The sequence below is a fragment of the Perca flavescens genome, chromosome 1 (genome assembly GCF_004354835.1).
Source record: "Perca flavescens isolate YP-PL-M2 chromosome 1, PFLA_1.0, whole genome shotgun sequence".
NCBI classification, from domain to species: Eukaryota; Metazoa; Chordata; class Actinopteri; order Perciformes; family Percidae; genus Perca; species Perca flavescens.
The window spans coordinates 6,592,062-6,609,501 of record NC_041331.1 but is presented as its reverse complement, the minus strand read 5'-3'; the positions used below and the strand labels follow the sequence as shown (position 1 = coordinate 6,609,501).

General features: G+C 42.7%; 1 protein-coding gene across 5 annotated transcripts; it reads right to left on the bottom strand.

The window, feature by feature from the left end:
* Positions 1-501: 501 nt before the first annotated feature.
* txlng (taxilin gamma) lies at positions 502-16,187 on the bottom strand. Of its 5 annotated transcripts, none has more exons than XM_028578329.1 (11): positions 16,144-16,187; positions 11,178-11,292; positions 9,605-9,752; positions 9,023-9,114; positions 7,922-8,092; positions 6,749-6,943; positions 4,731-4,850; positions 4,506-4,580; positions 2,716-2,808; positions 2,514-2,609; positions 502-993 (listed from the first exon to the last, which is right to left on the bottom strand). In XM_028578329.1, exons 2-11 carry the CDS (start codon positions 11,268-11,270, stop codon positions 592-594), a joined length of 1,485 nt encoding a protein of 494 aa, XP_028434130.1. In that variant the 5' UTR covers positions 11,271-11,292; positions 16,144-16,187; the 3' UTR covers positions 502-591. The 5 variants fall into 5 exon arrangements, with proteins under 5 accessions (XP_028434130.1, XP_028434095.1, XP_028434111.1 ...); XM_028578294.1 differs by lacking the exon at positions 16,144-16,187 and adding an exon at positions 15,469-15,554; XM_028578310.1 differs by lacking the exon at positions 16,144-16,187 and adding an exon at positions 15,386-15,452.
* Between the last annotated feature and the right edge of the window lie 1,253 nt (positions 16,188-17,440).

Here is a 17,440-nt window from a genome sequence, read left to right as displayed (position 1 = left end):
ACAGTAAACGGAATATCTTTGAGCTGTGGACAGAACGAGACGCTTGAGGACGTCATCTTGGACTTTTTGGGGGAACGCTCATCCACATTTCTCACCATTTTCGGACATTTTAGAATCCAAACTACTAACCCCGTTCATCCAGAAAGTGATCGACTGATTAATCGATGGTGAAAAACTAAAATCGATAGTTGCCGCCCTGGCCAATTTGACTTTGAACAGCGTCAATGGGACTGCATGGAAATTGCCTAAAAAAAAAATACAATTGTGGTAGAAAACAGGGGAGGACCAAGTGCTTGCCACGAAGCCAGTTATTACAACCAATGTTAAACACTGGCAACATTTTAGAATAGAATCCTTACAATACGGTCATGTTATTCCTCTTTTACTAACGGCACATACAAAAAAAAAAAAAAAAAAAAAAAAAAGAAGAGAAGAGAGATATGGGGTTGAGTTTCCGTGTAGAAACCCAAAGAGGCAAAAAAAAGAAAAGAAAAATCTATCCCCGTTGAAGATGCTTTATTTCTGTGGGCTGGAGGTGTGTGGAGCCCCCTCCCATCACAGCCTTCTCACCGTGTGGGGGGGGGGGCTCCTTCAGTCCTGCTGCGAGGCTGCCGTTTCTGCGGGCTGGCTGCTCGTCGTCGTAGCAGCGGTAGTGGTTGTGTCAGTAGCAGCCGCCGTGGGCTCCAGTTCGGGGGGTCGGGGAGCTCTGTGGATGCCCTCCGCCTCCAGCTCGCCAGCCTGTGCCAGGCCGGCCTCCTCCTCCGCCTCCGCCGCCTCCTCCTCCTCCTCCTCGCCCGGGTCGTCGTCCTCCCCAGCAGAGGGCTCCGGCGGCTGGGTCTCGGGAAGCGCCGCGCTCCCTTTGTCTCCCGGCTCCTGCAGGAGGCTCAGCTGGTTGTTGAGGTCGTTCCTCTCCTTCTGCAGGGCGCGGCACAGCCTCTCCAGCAGCTCCAGCTTCCCCTGCAGGGCCTTGAAGTGGCCGTCGCGCAGAGTTTTCTACAACGCAAACACAAGCTTTCGTGAGCCTCACTTTTCCAGTTCGGGAAAAGTGAAGAAAAAAAAAAGAAGCTACGGTGCCTCGTTTCTCTCTCCCCCATGAGGAATTCTAAGTAACGACAACAACACTGTCGGCGTGTCCGCGTGATACAAGCCTTCCGTGATCGTTGACGATCACTGCGACTCTAGAGTCGCTACCGGTAATTACCGTCTCTCTCTCTCTCTCACACACACTCACACACACACACACACCTGACCACTTACGTAGGCTACGGTGAAAGCTCTGAACTTCCTGTCGAAAGCATACGGTTTGTGTTTAATCCAGGGTCTGGCTTTTAATTTTAAAAAAAATAATCGTGGCAGTGGGTTTCTCATGCTAATGACACGTGTACGTTTGTTTGTGTGGAAAGCCCGCTTTGATTAAGCGGCTGTAGGAAGGCGGTTGGAAATGTCAACAGATGAGCGCATCAGCGCACACGGGGCAACAAGCGCACGCTAACACAGGCGTGCACCAACATAACAAGCTGTTTTATTTTATTTTATTATTTACAATTAAACAATTGGGGGAGAAAAAAAAAACAATTCGATTTTTTTAGCTAAATATTACACCTTCTATGATCATGTTAAATAAAGTAAAACAGAGCGCCCGGTTAGCTCAGTTGGTAGACCGGGTGTCCATTTACTTCTCGACCCCCCCCCCTCCCTCTCCCCTTTCATGACTTCAGCTGTCCTGTCAAAAATAAAGGCCAAAAATGCCCCAAAAAATAATCTTATAAAATTATAAAGTAAAAACAAATAAATGAAAGATCCACTGAAACTAGGACATTAAACAATCCATGATATGTAACATTATTGCAGCATTTTTCTTATAAAAAAATAAATAAAATCTGTAAATATAATAAAAAGAGGAATATAAAATGTTAAACCAAACTCAACTAAATACTGCACAGTCGATTAATCGCGGTCTTCACGATTAGCTAATCGCATTCAGCGGTTAATCGTTCAGCCCGAGTTTACTTCCTGTTGGTTTGTTTATGTGTGCACCTTTCACCAAGGCCAATTCCACATAAGTGTAGGGTTAGGTACCGAAACCCGGTTCCACTATGCTCCACTATTCCTAAGCAACCGGTAGGAATCGGACAGGATTAGAACGCAAATTTCCCTTCCTCATGTGTCGACTGAAATATTTTCCCTCTGTCGCTCCGAAACAGATGTAAAAATATCACACTTTCTCTGTAGTCCACCGTGAGCGAGCTGCCGTAAATGTCGGCTACTTTTATAATACCATATTTTCCCTCTGGGCTCACCAAAAACGTAAAAGGACGTAAAAGCCTTTCTTTGATGTCATTTTTCAAGAATCTGTCTAGGGATCGGAATCGTTCAAATCTAAACGATCCACAACCACAATAGTCGATAATCAGTTTTAATAAAACCGTATGATTTTTTTTTTCTTCCCCATTTGTCTTACTGCTACCAAAGCAACCAAAAGCAAGGAGGAGCGGGTGGATGCTAAGAGTCACCTCCTCGGCCATCTGCAGCAGTGCCTGGTTGTTGCTCTCCCATTTGGTCCTCCACTGTGTTGTCTCCTTCTCCAGCTTCTTGATCTTCTTGGTCATCTGGGAGGGGGAAATCCAGACAGTTAGCAGCGGGCAGGGGGAACAAAAAACAAACAAAACACTGGAGACACAAACGCTAGGCAACAGGACGCCCCACGGTAGTCACCTTCTCCATCTCCTGTCTGAACGTGGTGAAGACTTCGTTGCTTTTGGCCAGCGTGCTCTGAAACTCCTCAAACTTGTCCATGTACAGGGAGAGCTGAGAGAGAGAGAGAGATGTAACGACATCCATCTGGATCGATAGATAGATATCTATCGATTCAATCCTCAACCATCCAGTATTATCCAATCCAATAATATTGATACACTTTATTTTGAAACTTCCACTATTCTTTTTTAGTAAAAAGAGTTTTTTTTATTGTATTGAAAGTGCCCATATTATGAAGAAGAAAAAAAAAAAATCACTTTTTCTGGGATTTGGGGTGTTATTTTGTGTCTCTGGTGCTTCCACACGCATACAAACTTTGAAAAAAAAATCCATCCATGCTGTTTTGAGTGAGATACGGTTTCTGAATGTATCCTGGCTTCAGTCTCCGGGTGAGCTGTTCAAAATCTGCACGGCTTTCTACGTCACTAGCCGAGACGAGGGGCCTAGGGGGGCTAACCTGCTAGCTCGTTCTCAAGGGCAAAACGCTGCTACAACACACACAAATTCACCCTAATCTACAAAATAAATTGTATAGAACTACTTCCATGTCCCTATTCTGCAGGTATTCCATGCAAAGTTGGAAGGGCGCCCTCGTTTAGAAGAAGGCTCATCCTGCCTTTTACAGGCCAAAGTTGGAGAAACAGCCAGCTAGCTCATGTAATCCTTACCTAGCTACTGCGCATGTGCGACTGACAACAAAGATGTTACACAAGTTGCGAGGTCTCACTCTGTAGCTAAAACAGAGACCTGACATAGGGTGAAAAGAGGAGTCTTTTTTTGAAAATTAAACCACGTAAACCTATTCTGACACAATCTCAAATTACAATTATGAACCTGAAAATGAGCATAATATGGCCACTTTAAATGTCTGGAAGAGCTCAGTGATGAAATTGTCAAACCATGTTACAACATGCTTATAGTGGCATTGGCAGTGAATAAGCCCGAATTGTGTGGTGCATATTACTGCATTTGAGCATTGAATATTCAAATATTTTTCGAATAGTAACGGAAAAAAATCACTGCGTCGCGAGTTATAGGAGCTTAGCTGAGAGCTTCATGGAGGCAGCTAAAGTTAATGTTAGCTGCCCTACAGCTGTCAGAGTTAGCTTTGACTTCATATATTACCTTCTAACAGCTGTTTTCTCAGTAACGTGACAATCTGCAACAAACAGGTTGCTTTTAAATCACTAAAATAGTAGTGGCAGCCCCGTTTGGCTTAGCTAGTTATCAATGCCGTTAGCATCGCGGCTAACACTATTGTTACTTAGCTAGTTTATGACAAATCATTTCGGCTGTGCTTTCTAACGTGAGGTCATTGTGCTAACCGAGCAACGTTAGCCTTTTACAACAGAGCCGCTTCAATACACCATTATCTACAACATGTTAGATAATGTTTCATTACAGAGTTCTCTGCTGATTTGTGTTTGTCGCTGTGTGCTCGTGGTGGAAATATAATGTAAACAAAATTGCGTGCCAGAAATGCAACGCGGCATGACGTAGATCCCCCAAAGCCAGGCTGATGTTGGAAGTCCCTCTAGTGGACAGAACGTGTAACAACAACCACATGCTTATAGTGGCATTGACAATGAATAAGCCTGAGTGGTGTAGTACATATTTATAACAGGCTGCATAAGAGCATTAAATATTCAAATATTATTGGAATAGTAAAAAAAAAAAAAAACAATAGCAAATGATATTCAAATGGTATTATAGAGGAAGATTGACAACTCTAGTGTGTGTGTGTTTACCTGTTGTTTGAGCTGCATTTCTTGCTCCTTCATCAGCTCACACTTGCGTCTGGACTCTGTGGCGTCCTTCAACAGCTGAAGCGTCAAAGTACAGTCAGTCGATTATACCGAACCAATCTTTATTACCACTGATTGGCTGTATTTCTGCTCAGCTACTGGCCGTGTTTGTTAGAGCCACGTGAAGGTGCAGTGGAAACTAGAACACACAGGAGGATATGTACTCACAAAGTCTCGCTCCCTCTGCTGCTTGTCCTCGACTTCTTTCATCATCTCGGTGATTCTCTGCAGCTTGGCGTCCATTAGCTGCTGCTGCAGCTCCTTGTGCTTGAACACCTTGTCTATGTGCTGCAAGGAAGGACACGTCACACACACACACACAGCATTTATTCAGAGACAAACGGAAACCCACACTGTGCATTTGCTACCACTTAACAAGTAAACTGCTGATTTATTCTCTGCTCCGATAGCCGACAGCTGTCTGCTCTGAACACATCCACCGTCACTCACACTCACACTCTCTCTCTCTCTCTCTCTCTCTATCTCTCTCTCTCATGTACACACTGAACACTGAACAGTTCCTAAAAGGAGCTACGCTTCTCTTATAACACGACGATAGCCTGCCAGAGCTTCCTGGATTTGGTCAAGCATCTGAACTATCCCAAAAATGCTAATCACACTAGAGCTCGGCCGATAAAGGATTTTTAAGGCCGATATTGATACAGATATTTGGGCATTTAAAAATCTGATTTATCGGCCGATATACAGTATATATTTTTTTTAAATCCAGAAACGCGTAACAAAAGCTTTTTTTATTTCCCTAACATTAGTTATTTGTAATTATTTATGAGTCCTCACTAAAATAATGTGATAAAGCAGTTTAAAAATGAAATGGTTTGTTTTATTGTCACAATGGACAGAGGATCAATATATGTAAGTTCTGATAAATAAAATGTATAAAAATAAAAACTTAAGATATGAAACTTAAAGGGCTGAACATGAGTGTTGCCAACAGGGACGTTGTAGAGCGCCCTCTGGTGGACAAACTATGCAACGCCAACACTCAGAGCGTGGTTGAAGGGTGTTTTGTCCGGTTTTTTAATTTTTTAAATATTCGTTTATCGGCCAATCTAAATGCCGATACCGATAGTTTGAAAAATGCCAATATATCGGTCGGGCTCTACTAGATAAAAACCATTTCGGCTGTTTGGTCCGGACCGTGGTCGGGAGGGGAGGTTTCACGCCCGTAACTTTTGGTTTGGATCAAACTGAAAAGTCCGAAAGTCCGGACCAAACGAGGTAGGTTGCAAAAGGCCCCTTAATAGGCACCAAATAAGTACAAATGGGGGCGACCTCTAGATCACCCAGCAGAGCATGGGCCCCATATGTAGGCGGAGTCCTTGGCAGCGGACTCCGCTGCTGCTGCCCTTTGCTGCATATCCTCCCCTCTCCACCCCCCGTTTCCTGCCTATCCACTGTCACTACTGAATAAAGGGACAAGCCACCAAAACATTATCTAAAAAAAATTGAAAACAAATGTAGATAGGTCAGTTTAGTCTTTCTACTCTAGTTTTTAGCCAGGATTGCAATTTTTGTCCTCTGGTTTGCTAAAATGGCCTGCACGTTTAAGCACCTTTTCCTTTCAGCCATGATTCAAGTTCCATATAAAAAGTAACTCAGAGAAGGCAGAGTTTTAAAGGTCCCGTGGCATGAAAATTTCACTTTGAGGTATTTTTTAATATATGAGTTCCCCCAGCCTGCCTATGGTCCCCCAGTGGCTAGAAATGGCGATAGGTGTAAACCGAGCCCTGGGTATCCTGCTCTGCCTTTGAGAAAATGAAAGCTCAGATGGGCCGATCTGGAATCTTCCCTTTAAGATGTCATAAGGATATCAGATAAAGTATTAGGGGACCACTAAGGTCTATATAAAAGAGATTTCAGATACAGTATTAGGGGACCACTAAGGTCTATATAAAAGAGATTTCAGATACAGTATTAGGGGACCACTAAGGTCTATATAAAAGAGACTTCAGATACAGTATTAGGGGACCACTAAGGTCTATATAAAAGAGACTTCAGATACAGTATTAGGGGACTACTAAGGCCTATATAAAACCATCCAAAAAGCAGCATGTCATAGGACCTAGAATGGAATTCCACTTTCTGGACTACCACAATTTGTGTTCTTGCAGTGCAGGCTCCACAATGGGCTCAGACGTGAAGACACTGCAGCTTTAAAGCCGTACCTCCTCTCGGAGCTCGTACTGCTCGATGAGCTTCTTGAGCTTCTCGGCCAGCTCCATGTTCTCCTGCCTCAGCTTGGTGTTGTGGGAGCTATGCTGCTCCATCTGCACCTCGATGTCGCTTAGGGTCATCTGGAAGTGCAGCATGGCCTCCTTCCGCTGCTCCTCGTACTCCCGGGACCGCTGGGAGTTCTCCTCCTGAGGGGACACGAGAGGGAAGGAAAGGAGGTCGACGAGGAGTTGGGAGCGAGGCAAGAGGGGGAGATCTGCGCCATTCACACGGGCAATAAATGACACATACATATACGCAGAGAAGCCCTGCGCCTCGGACTGCACAAATGTCTTATACTTAAAAATGGTCAGAAGCTTGGGGGAGGGAGGAGAGAATGTATCTAAGGAGGACCAAATGACCCTGATATCCATCTGTGTCAGGGTCATTTGGTCCTTGCTTTCTCCCTCGCCTACTGCTCTGTGTGTTGCTGTTCTCAAAATCCCTTTCGCTTCAGGAAACATCAACAAACTTCGAGTTAGCGAGCTACACGCTGTAAAATGGCAACTTTTGAAGGAAATTTGTATCGTGCAGCAAGGCCGGCCTGCTTGGTTCTTTCGGGGAATGATTGTAAAGATTTACAAGGAATATGTTTACGGCATTTCCTCTGTCTCTAACTGGGACGTTTTGGGACCGATTGGTGGGATTGCAAGAGGGTAAGAGCAAATGAGGTTTATGTGCATGTACGTTTACGGTTGTATCCAGCTAATTTAAATAGCTCACGTTACTGTATTGTGTCAACAGTTAACTTCATTTAATATTGTATGTGGTTTTCTTTTGCGGGGTGCAAATGTTCCACCAAAACAAGTTCCTTTTCGAGACTATTTTAGAGCCACCGTCACTACGGTCGGAGCTTAGCAAGACTATTGTGATTGGTTTAAAGAAATGCACACAAACCCAGTGTTTTTCCTCCTATCCCAGAATGCATCTGTGGTGTAGCCACACCTTTCTTCACAGCGCTGTGGAGAAAGGTGTTAGCAGTGAACTACTATCTGAAAGACACGTTTAACTTCCTGAACTTAGAAGCGATCGTTGGCCTTATGACCGTGCAAGGTGGTGCCGCTAACCAGACGAGACAGAAGATGAAAGACATGGATGAATCCAGTTGCAGTAGGCGGAGGGGTTACCTTCAGTGTCTTGTTGTGTCTCTGCAGCTCCCTGCAGAGGCTCTCCAGCTTGCTGCGGGCCAGGATGGCCTTGCTGTGCTCGCCCTGCAGGTGGATCTTCTCCTTCACGATCTGAGACTGTTTCTTCTGCAGGGCTTTCAGACGCTTCTGCATGCAGCGGCTCTCCTCCAACTGGACGCACAACACACACAGCCAACAACAAAGATTGCATTAGATAATACTTTTAATTGGATACATCAAAGCACACTATACAAACCCCAACTCCAATGAAGTTATTTATTTGGAAAAATTACAGTCTATTAATTGCACAAATGTAATTTGCAGTTGAAACGGGAGCCGATAAAATCCTGACATGCTCAATATGAGACATGCACCCGTCGCAGCGCAAAATAGCATGCACCTGCGCCCATCTTTGTGCCCATGGGCGTGCTGGTCTTAAAGTGTTCAGGTGCATTCTGGGCGTGTTGCTATCTTGAGGCAGCGGGAAGTGATCGCGCCAGTGACAAAACCTGGTCTAAAGTCAATAGCGCAGCATTTCATTGTAATTTTAACAGCAAATTAGTAAAATGCGCCTAGGCTTGGGCACTATGCTTGTTACACACACGGTTACAAATAAAAATGTTACGGTTCAAATCCGCCCTCATAATAGCAATGTGCCAAGGTACAAACGCGCCTGACTTTAGGGGAATGGGAGATGACACAGATTGGTTAATTGCATGTTACGCCTGTTACCTATGAATTAATGAAGACACTAAGCGAAACCTTTTTGACCCATGCGCCCGGCACACAGACCCTTTTTTTCCGCCGTCAAACTAAGCTGTGCGCTTTGATCGTTAAAATAGGGCCCTAAGAGTGTAAACTGCTGCGCCCATTTCCAGCACGCGAGTAAATGGTACGCATCGCTCTCGGGTGGGGACCCAGGTTGTATCTGAAGCGTCACGACCAGGGATCAACCCGTGTTGACTGGCTTGGTTTGAGTTAACATAAAAAACTGGTTGAACACAGGTCAGATAACCCTGGTCCGACCCGGGTCGTTGGTGTGAAAAAGGTATTATGGCTTCGGGATCCAAAGTCTGACTCACATGCCGACACTCAGCTTACCAGGTCTGCGTATTTCTTGCACAAAGCGGCTAGTTTCTCCTCAGGAGTGGCTAGTGAGTTCAGGGCCTGCATCAAAAGAACAACCTCCTTCCCTGGAACAAAATGACAAAAAAAAAAAAAAAAAACAGGGATGCTTTCATATTTTATATTCCCCAAAGAATTTCATGTGGTCATCTTGATGATATCAGACATGCATTTGTAGACTGTATTTTTTTTTTTTTTTTTTTTTTTTTGGATACTAGGTTTCATCCCTAAAAGCAGGTTTTGGAATAGGTCAAACTGAATAGCAATTATTCCTGTGATATCAAATGACAAACAAAGATTTTTGATAATGATATTTATGTATGCAAAAGTGTGTTGATGTGCAGGACTTTCTATTTCACAATGTGAAAAATGTGACATTTATTGACAGAATAGGTTAACATGGCCGGTTGCATAAGACCGATTTTGAGCTGTGATTTTTTACAGAAATATGACTTGGCCGCTGATGAAGACATGAAACCTTCATGTAAAATTGCCAGTTCATTTATGTAATGGGAGCATGTCTCTAAGTGCTTGTAACATACGCTGTAGTGTTCCTACCAAAAGCCTTGTCCTCCCCAGTCTTGAGGTCTCCTCCGGGGTCCAGCTCTGCCTCCCCCAGGTCGCTGGGACTGTCCTCTCGGCCTGGAGTCTCCCCCCTCTCCTCCTCAGCACAGCACAGGCCCAAACCAAACTCTGCAACCTCCTCCTGATAACACACACACACACACACACACACACACACACACACACATACACACAGATCCATCCAAATGACCACAAAGCAGCTATAACGTCTCATTGAAGAGCTCTTTCAATCTGGCAGCTTTCATCAAGCAGCTCCACTAAGGAAGCTGGGGGTTAAGTGCCCGTCTTAGCCCCGTTTTCCACCGGGCGCATCTGCGCAGCATTCCGGAGGCGCCGCGGCCTCTGCGAACAATCATGGTCAACGCTTGATACTCCACCAGCCGCGTTACAGTGGTCCCAGAAGCGTGGGTGAAGCGGCTCTCCGCTCCGCTAAATATTTTCATGCGAGCCAGGGGCTGTTCGGACAGCGAGTTAAACAGCGAGTATCCAGTGAATTCACCAAAAGATACCGCCCAAATGGCGTGCTTGGAGTCGAAGGGAGACACTAGCTTAATGAAACGGGTGAATATTCTTTCAAGTACTAAAATCCGCGAGTCAGGCAGGAAGACTCTCCGCTTCTAAAACACTCCCGGTGTGGTATGGCGCAGCCGGAACACAGCACAGCCTGGTGGGAAATCTGGTTTAATGCCGCCTCAAAGTGCCCGCGGCTGGAGGGATATTTTGGAATTTTTTCCCACCCTCAATTTCCCGAACGGTCTGAGGTATCAAAAATGTTGTAAAACAGCTGTAGCCCACTTGCCTGGTCCGGTAATGTTAGCAGTTATGGCGCGTTAGCATGGCAGCGTTAGCCAGGACCAGTCGGGATCACTTCACTGGCTGGGTCTCAATTGTTTTTGCGAGTAACCAACTGGAGTAGTCTATATAATTCAACGTGAGTACAGGAATGTTGAAATGACGTAAAATGCCCGTTCCTAGTAGCCGTGATATATTAGCCTGACGCTAATGCTTACATGTTCAGGAGGAAATTAGCCAAAATCTGAGACCTTTTGGGCTCTAAGCTGTCTCCATCTTTCAAATACATCTCCAGTATGTACCCGGGTTTTGTAACGTCTCTGGTCACGCAACTGTTAGAAACATGCCAAGGTTGTTTTGGGGTCAGGTAGAATCTATCTCCGTTGATCCCGTTTGTTTGTTTCTTCCATGGCTGTACTACAGCTGTAGCGCGCTGGGTTTGTGTTTTTACGGGTATATGTGGCAACCCGGCCCCGGCTGTCTAAATTAGGCAGATGATAACAACACACACTGGCCAAAACACAAACAGGCATTCCGTCACGGAACGGAAAATTTCAAAAAGCAGAAAATACTGGCATTAGCTTTGTTGTCAGAAAAGACAGTATTTCAGCTTAAGCGTATTTAATACATTAATACATATTGTGGTTATTTTTGGATTTAATACAGTAAATATATTACATTTTGCACCTTTAATGCCATGACAAATAAGAGAGCATCCACAAAAAGCCCACACGGGTTGACAGTGTAAACTTACCTGGCAGGGGCTGTCCAGGTCGGGGGGAGAGTCACTGCCTCCCACTATTCTTCTGGTCGCCACATCGATCCCGCAAACTCCCGTTGTCTCCATTAGTCCCGATCACAAGCTAGAACTGCAGAGCAAACCAGAACCGTTAGAACATTTAAATGAGAGGAGTACAGGACCAAATACTTTGTATCAAGTGATGAGTAGTGGGAGTCTCATTCGGACTAAATATAGTCTTCTGATAATAATAATAAAAAAAAAAAAAAAAAAAAGGCAATGGGGGTTTCGATGATGTGGGTGTGCTGCGTCAGGTATTAGTGATGCGATAACATTACGAACCAGAAATTCCAGTTGAATAATACACCCATAAGGCTTATCAGACACCAGAACGCTGCACTATCAGATATGAGACAGGGTTTTAAAACTGTGGAAGGTTAAAAGTTATTTAAAATGGAACTTGAGGAAATCATTGATTTGTTACACTTTTACTATTAAAAATGAAAACAGAATCCTAATTGCAATTTTTTTGTTGCTTGGCATAAACAAGCTTTCCTATCTTTACAGGTCTCCCTAAAAAAATAAATAAAAAAAAAGATCCATCAGACAGCTGCAGCTGATTGAGAACACTGCTGCTCGAGTCCTCACCAAGACCAAAAAAAGTGGATCACATCACTCCAATTCTTAAGTCTTTACGCTGGCTTCCAGCGCCTCAAAGAACTGATTTCAAAAATACTTTTGCTGGTTTATAAATCACTCAACGGTTTAGGTCAAAAATACATTTCTGATCTGCTGCTACACTATGAACCACCGAGACCTCTCAGGTGGTCTGGGACAGGTCTGCTTGCTGTCCCCAGAGTCAGAACTAAAACAGGGGGAAGCAGCGTTCAGTTTTTAAATGCTCCACATATCTGGAACAACCTCCCAGAAAACTGCAGAGGCCTGTACTACGAAGCAAGATCAACATGCCCTGGATCTCTTTCAGTTATCCGGCTTCACCTAACCTAACAACCGCGGTCCCACATAAGCTGTATCACGACGCTGGTTATCAACTAGTTAAGTCAACTCAGGGTTTCCCAATCCAGCGGCGGGCGCGTCCACATAAAAGAGGCGGTGTTTGCGCACCACGACCAATCGCAAACATCTACCAGAGCTGCGTATTTTAAACAAGAAGAGCAAACTATAATTCTACATAAATATGAAGAACATGTGGTGTATTTTGTAGCGATGCTGTAATGTTGTGTGGAGAGGAATCCGCTGACACTGTTTCTTGATTATAAAAGTTTATTTACATCAAAGAATTCAGCATCAATTTACAAGCTCCTGCAGAAGCTAGGAGAGCGACAAACACGGTTTTACAGGCAAAATGCATGAAGGAAAGCTGGCAAAAAAAAGCCGACACTGTTTTACGTAAAAACGCTTATCCTATCAATATCACTTCCAGTGGTGTAGTCTACGTGATAGTAAGCTCCAGGATTTCTATATAGGCTAACCACTTAAAAATGCCCAATGACACGTAACATAGGCGACTTTCCATAATATTTTTGATACATTTTGAATTGTCATCTGTGCTTTTTTCTTAACATCTATAGGCTGAATAAAGTGTAAAGTGTACACTGGTCACTTCCCCATCAGTCAGGCACAAGATCTGACCATAATTACACTTTTGTCGTTGCTTTAGCCTTTTATTTCAGTTGAAACTCTGGCAGTGGTAAGCGATCATGAGAGAAAATAAAATAAATATCAAAACATAATTCGACAGACGTGCGTATTGGCAACACACAGCTAAAGAAGCCGACAAATAGCCTTTATGTAATTCCCTCCTCTTAAAATCTATATCTTTCATAAAGATACCCATCAGTGAATGTTAACGGGGTTGTCGGTCTCTAAATGTTTTAACTTTTATGAGCGCACCCCTCTCTCTCCCTCTCTCTGCACCAAGCTCCGCCTGATCTTCTATAAGAACGGTAACGCCGTTATCAACCAAGTATTGATTTGTCAGTAGGCGGTGCTTTAACACCGGTTGATCTATAATCTCCAACTTAACCTGCTCCTGACCAGGTTAGGCGTTCAGCATGAGTTACCATGGCGATTGAACCCGATAAGAAGTGATCCACCATCGTTATAGAGAAAATCCTGGGTTGAACCTGAAGTTAGCTCGCTAACGCCAAATCCTGCTTCGTAGTACAGGCCTCAGGTCCGCCGCAACTCTCAGTTCCTTTAAGTCAGGGGTGTCAAACTCAACTTCACTAAAGGGCCACACTGGAAAATAAGAATCACATCAAGGGCCAGACACGTTTAGTTTATTGATACGCTTTTATTTAAATCAAAAAAGTCAAATATCTTTGCCATCATAGGAAAAAAAGCGCCCAAAAATGTTGGAAAAAGTGGCAAAAACTAGGTGGGCCAAAATGTATTGTGAACCTAAATTGATATGCGGGCCGGATCATAATCTTTGAGGGGCCGGATTTTGGCCCGCAGGCCTCGAGTTTGACACATGCTTTAAATCAAGGCTGAAGACCTTCTTTTTGATGTTGCAGTTCTTTAAATACTGCTCTTTAATGTTTAATTTCTTATACTGCACTGTAACTTATATTATTGTGTTTTAACCGTTTTTATGTACAGCACTTTGAATTGCCCTGTTGCTGAAATGTGCTATACAAATAAAGCTGCCTTGCCTTGTCAAAACAAGCTAGGCAGTTTTTCTTAAGGGCCGGACAAATTCATTCTATATATGGAAGCAAGGACGTGATGGCAACACAGCACCAGGGCAGATGCAGTCGATGTCAACAGAACAATGTAAACACCTGCTTAGCTTTTACAGTAACTGCAGCCATTGCTATGTAACAAAAACCCTGGTTGATGGAGAGAAACAAACTTGCCACGATAAAAACCATCTTAGCAAAGCAAAAAAAAGGACCTATTCAACCCCAGACGGCACAAGTCAACCACGTGTGCGGCAGCGGCACGAGCAGCCTGCCTGAAACGGACAAATGTCAGCACTGCACACAGCACGCCTCGTGCTGGGTCCATTTCAAGAGGAAAGCCAATATGGGTTATCCTGAATTTGAAATAGTCGTATACTTAGGTCTCCCAACCAAGCACATTGACTTCTACTTACGTTACCTTACCGTGTCGGTTATCTAATAAGGCCTACAAAAACTACTTTCCCACCTTTCTGCGTCAACTACTTAATGTTAGGTTAGCTGTTAGTTTAGCAGCCTCGCACCAACATTCACATCGAACGATCCCAACAGGTGGAAGAATGCTAGACCTGTCATGCCTTAGCTACATATCATTACGACAGGCAAATTACAGTCAATTATAATCCAGCTTGCTTGCCTCGTCGGCTAACGGTAATTGGTGCGTATGGCGTAAGCTAACGAAAAGCAACAACGTTATCTTTTAGATAACTAACGTTAACTCGCATCAGCCCGTCAAGCGCGAAAACATCCGTTATGGCAGCGCGTTGCTGTTTAGATTGGTGGCCGAACAATGTTCTGTGATTGTAGTGAACGCTGTATGCATTATGGACCGTTTGGAGCTGGAGAGACACGATCCCCATTACACGTCGTGTAATGTCAGAGCCATTGACATATATATAAGAGCTAACTTTGCTACAGTTTCCTGCATATGAACGGACAATGGCAAGCACGCAAAACATGTAACGTTTACCTTGCTAGCACTTCCAAAAGTTCAAAAAATAAATAAAAAGGATGCGCACCGATTGAAGATAGTACTTAAACCGAATTGAAATACACATGAGTCCACATAGGGAAACAAAAGGTATTCGGGGATGTATCAGATAAACGAGGTAGCGATATATCTTGAACTGTCGAGATTTCAAAGGCAGTCTGGTGTGACGTTCCATTGCTAAGAACAGAACGACGCGTACGGTTCCTGGTCATGTTAGCTAACGTTACTTAGCCATACGCACAACACGCATTTCACTAACTATCATGGTACCTAAACTGCCGTTAACGTTTGTAATGTAGCTAGGCGAAACTATGCACTGGTAAATTCACACCAGTAAGCCGGGGAAACGTAAATCAATTTCTAATATAAGCTAACACGTTTGCTATTGTTAGCAGGGCTAATGCTAATCTTGTGCTAACAGCTAGTTGGTGGCTAACACTAGAAGTGAACTTTCCTTCGGCAAATACCAAATGTGTCATAGTGAATCAGAAGACACACGCTCCAGCTGATAGTGACAGGTCACCTACTGCATTAAAGTGAGGTAAAATCAGCACGGTACAATACCAGTAAATCAAAAACGTTGCTGAAATAGCTAGAGCGTTCAACTTACCTGTGTTTTTACACTGGATGGAAGCAGGATACGGTTAACAAGCTAGCTGGGACTGTCCAATAACAAGTTAAACGTCCGGTTATGTCTTTTCAAAATATTATCGAGCGTCTCCAAAGAGTCAAAAACAATTTTTATTCATTATTTATAAAACGCATGTAAACTTTCGTTTGCTTTCCTGTTTAGGTTTTTAAATCCTTGTGATTTTTTCACCCTTTTTTATCACCCGTTTTTGTGTAGGCTTAGTAGTTATCAATAATAATAATAATAATAATATAGGCTAATAATAACAATCATTGATAGGCCTTGATCTTAATATTTGCTTCCGTGGTATGTGATTTAAATATCCATTTAATTAATACTGTAAGTATAATATTAATGATTTTACAGCAAATAATCAAACAGATTCCCACAAACTGCAACGGTACCCATACCCATCATATTGTAACCATCTTTAACGCGTGCTAGTAATTTGACATTTTGTAGGCTTTTAATTTGAAGGTAGCAACCTCAAAATTCCGGTACTAATCTGACTAACTTGATGGAGCTAAAATCAAAACCAAAAGCAAAAATCTCTGAGCTCCTCTTTTTCCGGCACGTTAGAGAGGGAGGAAAATAACCATAGACAGTATATAAGAAAATAACACTACAACAACAACAACAACAAAAACCACTTACCTACAGTTTCTAAACCATTCTATCCAATTAAGTTGACGCCATCAACTTTGCCTTCTAAAAGAGAGTAGCTAAATGTAGTATTGGAAGTCATTGTGAGGTGACTTCCAAAGCTGTTTTTTTTAAGTATGAACCCTATGAGCAAATAGAAATGAACATTTAAATACAGTAGACTATGGGTCATTTTTTTAATATTATTGAAAATAAAAAATAAGTCTCTAGCACACACTTAAGTGCCATTTTTCTCTTGTCCCACCTTCTAGATGACCAAATAGAATGTTAAATACAACCATTAAAATACATTTTAAATATCCTTTTTGTTTGTATTATTTTGTTTATAATATATGCCTCTTTTAATTGTTAAAACATTTTTTTAAATGATAGAAATATTTCAAATAATAGAAATTTTGCAATAAAGTTATGTCCCACAACATACGTGCAACCCTGTTACACAAACATATTTAGCCTGGCAGAAGAAGAAGAAAACAGTGAGTGACATGAAATTGCATCACTAAGCAGTTTGCCGCCAGAATGGGTAGAACAAAGGTATGTTCTTTTTTTTCAATTTTTCATATTATTATACAACGTTTAGCCTTGATTGAATGTGTCACTCAACCAATGCAACCCTGTTACACTTATTATCAAAATAAGACAAATTAATTTAAAGGTTTTCTTCTTTTCTTACGTAAGTAAGTTTGTCCTAAAGATGACAGTAAGAGCTAGCTAAACAGCTAGTTTCTATTCATGAGAAAAAGCTAACATTAGCATTCATTTGCAACCCTGTTAATCTCAACCCTGAAACCATAATTAGAGTAACAGGGTTGAATATCCTTCAATCCACTCATAAGGGACAATCTATTATCAATAGTTCAGCTAAATAATTGATATCATTTTGATTATAATTTAGCATCAATTTCATGTTATTAATGTTTTACTATGGGGGTGCCAGATGTAAACATTCAAATACAATTTTACACATCAAAGATCCTGTCAATGACAGATGAAATGAGTGCTTCAAATATTAGTAATACATGAATCATCACCTCTGAAATCCAATGTGCGTCTGTGGAAGAAGAACAGTGTGCATTCATTGATTCATTCCTCAGAGTGATTATATATTCTTAGTGTTAATTATATATTGAAGTTGGAAGAGGCTGGGGAGTTTTTAGGAACAGGTCAGGGTTTACTGAGTAGGTGGAGGAGCTATGGCATTGTAAAAACTGTGCAGATATAATTCAGACGAATGCCTTAGGGACGACTGAAATCTAAAAGCAGCTTTTCAGAATAGCCAGCTGAGCCC

Bases quoted from the DNA above. Each gene is read 5' to 3' on its own strand.
- txlng (XM_028578329.1), bottom strand. From the start codon at position 11,270: ATGGAGACAACGGGAGTTTGCGGGATCGATGTGGCGACCAGAAGAATA. The intron at 9,115-9,604 runs GTAGGAACACTA...ATTTTGTTCCAG, and splicing joins TGGGGAGGACAAGGCTTTTG to GGAAGGAGGTTGTTCTTTTG. The intron at 2,610-2,715 runs GTGACTACCGTG...TCCCCCTCCCAG, and splicing joins TCAGACAGGAGATGGAGAAG to ATGACCAAGAAGATCAAGAA.